At 60.2% G+C, this 4,792-nt stretch overlaps 1 protein-coding gene across 3 annotated transcripts in view; it reads left to right on the top strand.

The window, feature by feature from the left end:
• LOC116825775 (ras-related protein Rab-26-like) overlaps nt 1-4,792 on the top strand; it is a 19,290-nt gene that overhangs the window by 10,476 nt on the left and 4,022 nt on the right. For 2 of the 3 annotated variants that reach the window (XM_075063310.1, XM_032782042.2), the window contains exons 4-5: nt 1,773-1,892; nt 3,238-4,785. In XM_075063310.1, the coding sequence (XP_074919411.1) occupies nt 1,773-1,892; nt 3,238-3,362 (245 nt within the window). In that variant the 3' untranslated portion in view covers nt 3,363-4,785. Of the gene's footprint in view, nt 1-1,772; nt 1,893-3,237; nt 4,786-4,792 lie in introns of those variants that run through there. The other variant, XM_075063311.1, reaches the window with a different exon arrangement.

The raw sequence follows: 4,792 nt of genomic DNA on the forward strand, positions 1-4,792 counted from the left end.
CCCCCCCCCCCCCCGGCCCATAATTGCTCTCTCCTGGAGGGAGCGCCCATCCCATAGGCCTGGGCACATGTACCAGGGGCTGGGCCCCACTGCCCACCACCCTGAGGGCTGGCGTCCAGCCTGTGCCACCCAGCTCTTTCCCAGGCTGGACTCCAGTCATGCTCATTAGGGCAGCGGCTCATTAAGCCCTGGGCTCCAGGCTATCTCTCACAAGTTCCCTGGCAGCTTTGCAAAGTGGCTGGAGACAGAGGGAGGCCAGAAAATTGTTAAAGAGAAACCAGCCACCCTGCCCAGAGAGAGAGAGAGAGAGAGAGCGCATGCATGTGTGTGTGTTAATTAATGATGCCCTGGCCAGAGTGCTGCTGTCTTCAGACACACGTTTGTAACACTGCGTTGATTTTTAGTGCTCATGACAATGGTGTGTATTGTACGTAAAGCTCTGCCAGTGCCCCTCAGTCCCAACCCACAGCCCCCTGCTAGCTCAGCCCTGGGCTCCCCCCCTAGCTCTGCCAGTGTCCCTCAGTCCCAAACCACAGCCCCCTGCTAGCTCAGCCCTGGGCTCCCCCCTCAGCTCTGCCAGTGCCCCTCACTCCCAGCCTGGGGTCCCACCCCTAGCTCTGTTGGTGCCCCTCAATCCCGACCCGCAGCCCCCTGCTGTCCCACCCCTGGGGTCCCCCATAGCTCTGCCAGTGCCCCTCAATGCTGAACCTCAGTCCTGTGCTCACAGGCACCAACAGCGGGTGGCTGGTGGGTGCTAAGCACCCACTATTTTTTTCCCATGGGTGCTCCAGCCCAGGAGTCTGTCCTATGCCTCGGCTCCCCAGACACAGCTGTGCTGCGCGCCGGTGGGAAGCTGAAGCTGCAGGGGCAGACCAGGCAGGAAAGGCCCTTCCAGAGAGGCCGTCTCATCTCACGTCAGCTCTTGTCCAAACAGGCACCTTGAGGCAGAATCGTCCGGTGCTCACATGCTGCTGGGCAGTCACCCACAGGCCCCGTTCAGGGCCGGGCCCCAGGGTGCTGGGTGCTGTGCAGACACATACCGAGATGTGTCCTGCCCCAAAGAGCTAATAGGGAACACGGGGGCCACCCGCGGAGCTGTTTGACGCTAGGTCCTGTGGCTGTCTCTGTGGCAGGTGTCATGGCAGGGGCAGGATCTGGAGGGGAAAGGGGGAGTGGACTGACCGACAGGACAGTGGGGAACAAAGTGCAGTGGGAAACACGGGTGCCCGGCATTGGAGCTGGCAGGGCAAGTGGGGATCCCACCCGGCTGGTTTTGCAGGGTCGAAACCACACTCCAGTGTCCAATGTCCTGCCTTGTTCGCTAAGGCTGCAGAGGGCTCTGGGGGCCCCATCAGAGTGAGTAGGAAAGGGGGCCCCCGGCACCACAGCCTGGCACCGCTGCTTCAGGACATGACACCTTTAGTGCTAGGGCTCTGCCATTCCCCTGGGTTTTGTTCCTGGCTGACCCGTTTGGGATTGAGGGGGTGGGGGGCCAGTTCTGCCGTGAGCTGAGCCCCTCTGGGCTCTCGAGCTCTGTACATGAGGGAGTTGGCACGGATGCTGTGGCAGTGCCAAGGGACAGGGGAGTTCAGGGCATGGACACCGGTCTGAACATGTGTCCAGGCCTCCCTACTGTGCTCAGGGGAACAGGGCCATGGCTGGGCCTCCCTGTGTCACACCCCGCAGCTTGGCAGATGCTGGCCCCATCCTGAGCCCTCGCGTTTTCCCATCTTTCTCTCCCCATCACCCCATCCCACCTCTGCCTCCTGCAGCCCCCATCTTCCTGCTGGGGAACAAGACTGACCTGGAGCCACGCCTGCCGGAGGATAAGGCTGAGAAGTTTTCCATGGAGCAGGGAGTAGCCGGCAGGTTTAACATGTCGGCCAAGACAGGTAGGGCGGGGCTGCCCCCCTCACCTCATGCAGCCTGGGAGCTGGGCCCCCAAATGGGCTCTGCACAGCTGGGAGGAGCCGGAGCCCTCTCCGAAACATGATGTTGCAGCCAGTCAGCTTCCCTGCCCCAGCTGTGTGCCCCATCCTGCCCACTGGGCGGCGAGTTCAGGCTCTCGCCCGTTCAGCCCTTGGCCTCGGGGAGGACAGGTCCTCCCCTGCTATTGATTTTGGTGGGAGTTAGTACCTTTGGGGAGCGGGACACGAGTGCCCATGGTTGGTGCTGTGCTGAGATTCCTCCCCCGCTGCTGAGTGGTGTCAGACAGGAACCGCTGCCCTCGGGTTGCCCACTTTCGAATTGCAGAAAACCAAACACCCTTGCCCTGCCCCTTCCCTGAGGCCCTGCCCACACTCACTCCATCCCCCCTTCCTCTGGCGCTCACTCGCTCATTCTCATTGGGCTGAGGCAGGAGGTTGGGGTGCAGGAGGGGGTGAGAGCTCTGGCTGGGGGTGCAGACTCTGGGGTGGGGCTGGAAATGAGAAGTTCAAGGTGTGGGAGGGGGCTTGGTGCTGGGGGAGGGGTGTGGGCTCTGGGAGGGGGCTCAGCACTGGGGCAGGGGGCTGGGGCACAGGAGGAGGTGAAGGGTGTGGGCTCTGGGAGAGAGTTTGGGTACGGGAGAGGGCTCAGCGCTGGAGCAGGGGGTTGGGTGGGGCATGAGACAAAGTGACGGGTGCAGGCTGTGGGAGGGAGTTTGGGTGCAAGAGGGGGCTCGGGGCAGGAGGTTGGGACATGGGAGGAGGTGAAGGGTGTGGGCTCCGGGACAGAGTTTAGGTGTGGGAGGGGGCTCCACTCTGGGACAGGGGATTGGGGCACGGGAGGAGGTGAAGGATGTGGGGTCTGGGAGGGAGTTTGGGTGTGGGAGGCGGCTCCGCGCTGGGACAGGGGATTGGGGCATGGGAGGAGGTGAAGGGTGTGGGGTCCGGGAGGGAGTTTAGGTGTGGGAGGGGGCTCAGTGCTGGGGCAGGGGGTTGGGGCACAGGAGAAGATGAAGGGTGCAAGCTCTGGGAGGGTTCCCATGTATGACCCTCAGACACACATGGTCCTTTTCCCCACCCACAACCACTGTGCACACCCGGCCCTCATGTACACACTCACGTATGGAGCCTTCATTCTCCCCCACAGCACTAGAGACAAATGCCTGTGCACTGAACCCCCGTTACAGACACACGCAGAGCCCTCCCATCACACACACACTCTGCGGAAGAAGCGGGTCCTGTTCCTTTTCCCTGGGGGGGACTCCTGGTGCTGCCACCCACTGCCGAGCCGCTGCCAGTCTCGCCCCTGCAGGAGAGAACGTGGACAGGTGCATGCAGGACGTGATGCAGCTGCTTGTCCTCAAGAGCGATGCTGGGAGCAGCAGGCTGACCGTGCGGCTGCAGGAGGCCGACTCCTCCAGCCCCTGTGCATGCTGAGAGCCCTGGGGATGCCTGGCAAACGCGCTCTGTGCTTCAGGAACCTGCTGGAGTCCCAGCCTGAGCCCCGAAAGTCACTGTGCCACCACCAGCCACAGCTCCTGCTGGGCATGGAGCCACCCTTGGAGAGATCCTCCTGCCCTGTTAACAGAACATGCTGCCGGATACTCCCTGCCGTGGGTGGTGAAGCACCTCGTGCCATGCGGGCACCTTTGTCCCCTGAAAGGGGAGGCCAGACCCCAGGGCCTGGGCTGAGCCCCACATCTCTCCCTGCATCTGCGGTTTGTCCTCTCACTGCTCACCAGCCTGTAGGGGAGGAGAGCGCCCTGCAGGGCCAGCACGTGGGCTGCACCTGGTCACTGCAAGAGCCACGCGCACACACTAGGCCCAGCAGGAAGCCAGGTCAGTGGTTATGGGGACTGTTCTGCCCTCTGGGCCGGCAGCGAAGCAATGTCCCCACCCAGTGCCGGAGGGCACTCTGGGTCCTGTTTGAGAGATGGTGTGAAAAACAGCCCCAGCTCCCTAGTACTCATTGCAAATCCCATTGTTGTCTGTGGAGGGGTATGTGACACTGTGTACCTTGGGGGAACACCCAGCAGCCCCATGTTCATCCTTGTAAAATGATTGTGTAGGATCCAATGCAAAGTTTGCCATGTCGGGTGTCTTCAGAAGGCTCATGATGCACTGAGCAGTGTTGTTACAGTGATGTTATAGGTTGTAATTTCATGTATATAGTTACAAGGCTGAAAATGTGTCCTCATGGCTTAAAATAAGACCAGGCAAAAACTCTCCAAGAGCAGAGGGGCAGTTCACACCTCATCAGGGCAGGTATGGGACAGACCCAGCCCAGCCTCACAGGAACAAAGGACACTGGCCTAGACAGCAACAAAGGATCTGTTGGACTCTAGGTCACCTCCCTTCCCTTGGTCAGTTTAGGACTGCGACGAGGGAATGTTCACCTGACTCTGAAGGGGGGGGGCAAAGCCAAGAGGGAAGAAAGAACATGATAAAAGGGAGAAACATTTGCCATGCTCGTTCCCTCTCTTTCACCTGCATCTACAGACACCACCACCAAGCGACTGAAGCACTGATCAAAGGGAGAGCCTGGCTGAAGGGCAACCAGCCAGTCCGTGGTGAGAAGCATCTAAGTTTGTAAGGGCATCGAAAGTGTTAAGGTCAGCTTAGAATGTGTTTTGCCTTTAATTCGTTTGACCAAATCCGACTTATTGGGCTTTGACAAAAGAACAGCCACACTGGGTCAGACCAAGGGTCCCTCCAGCCCAGTATCCTGTCTGCCGACAGTGAACAATGCCAAGTGTCTCCAAGGGAGTGAACCTAACAGGCAATGATCAAGTGATCTCTCTCCTGCCATCCATCTCCACCCTCTGACAAACAGAGGCTAGGGACACCATTCCTTACCCAGCCTGGCT

The sequence above is a fragment of the Chelonoidis abingdonii genome, chromosome 2, assembly GCF_003597395.2.
Source record: "Chelonoidis abingdonii isolate Lonesome George chromosome 2, CheloAbing_2.0, whole genome shotgun sequence".
NCBI lineage: Eukaryota > Metazoa > Chordata > Testudines > Testudinidae > Chelonoidis > Chelonoidis abingdonii.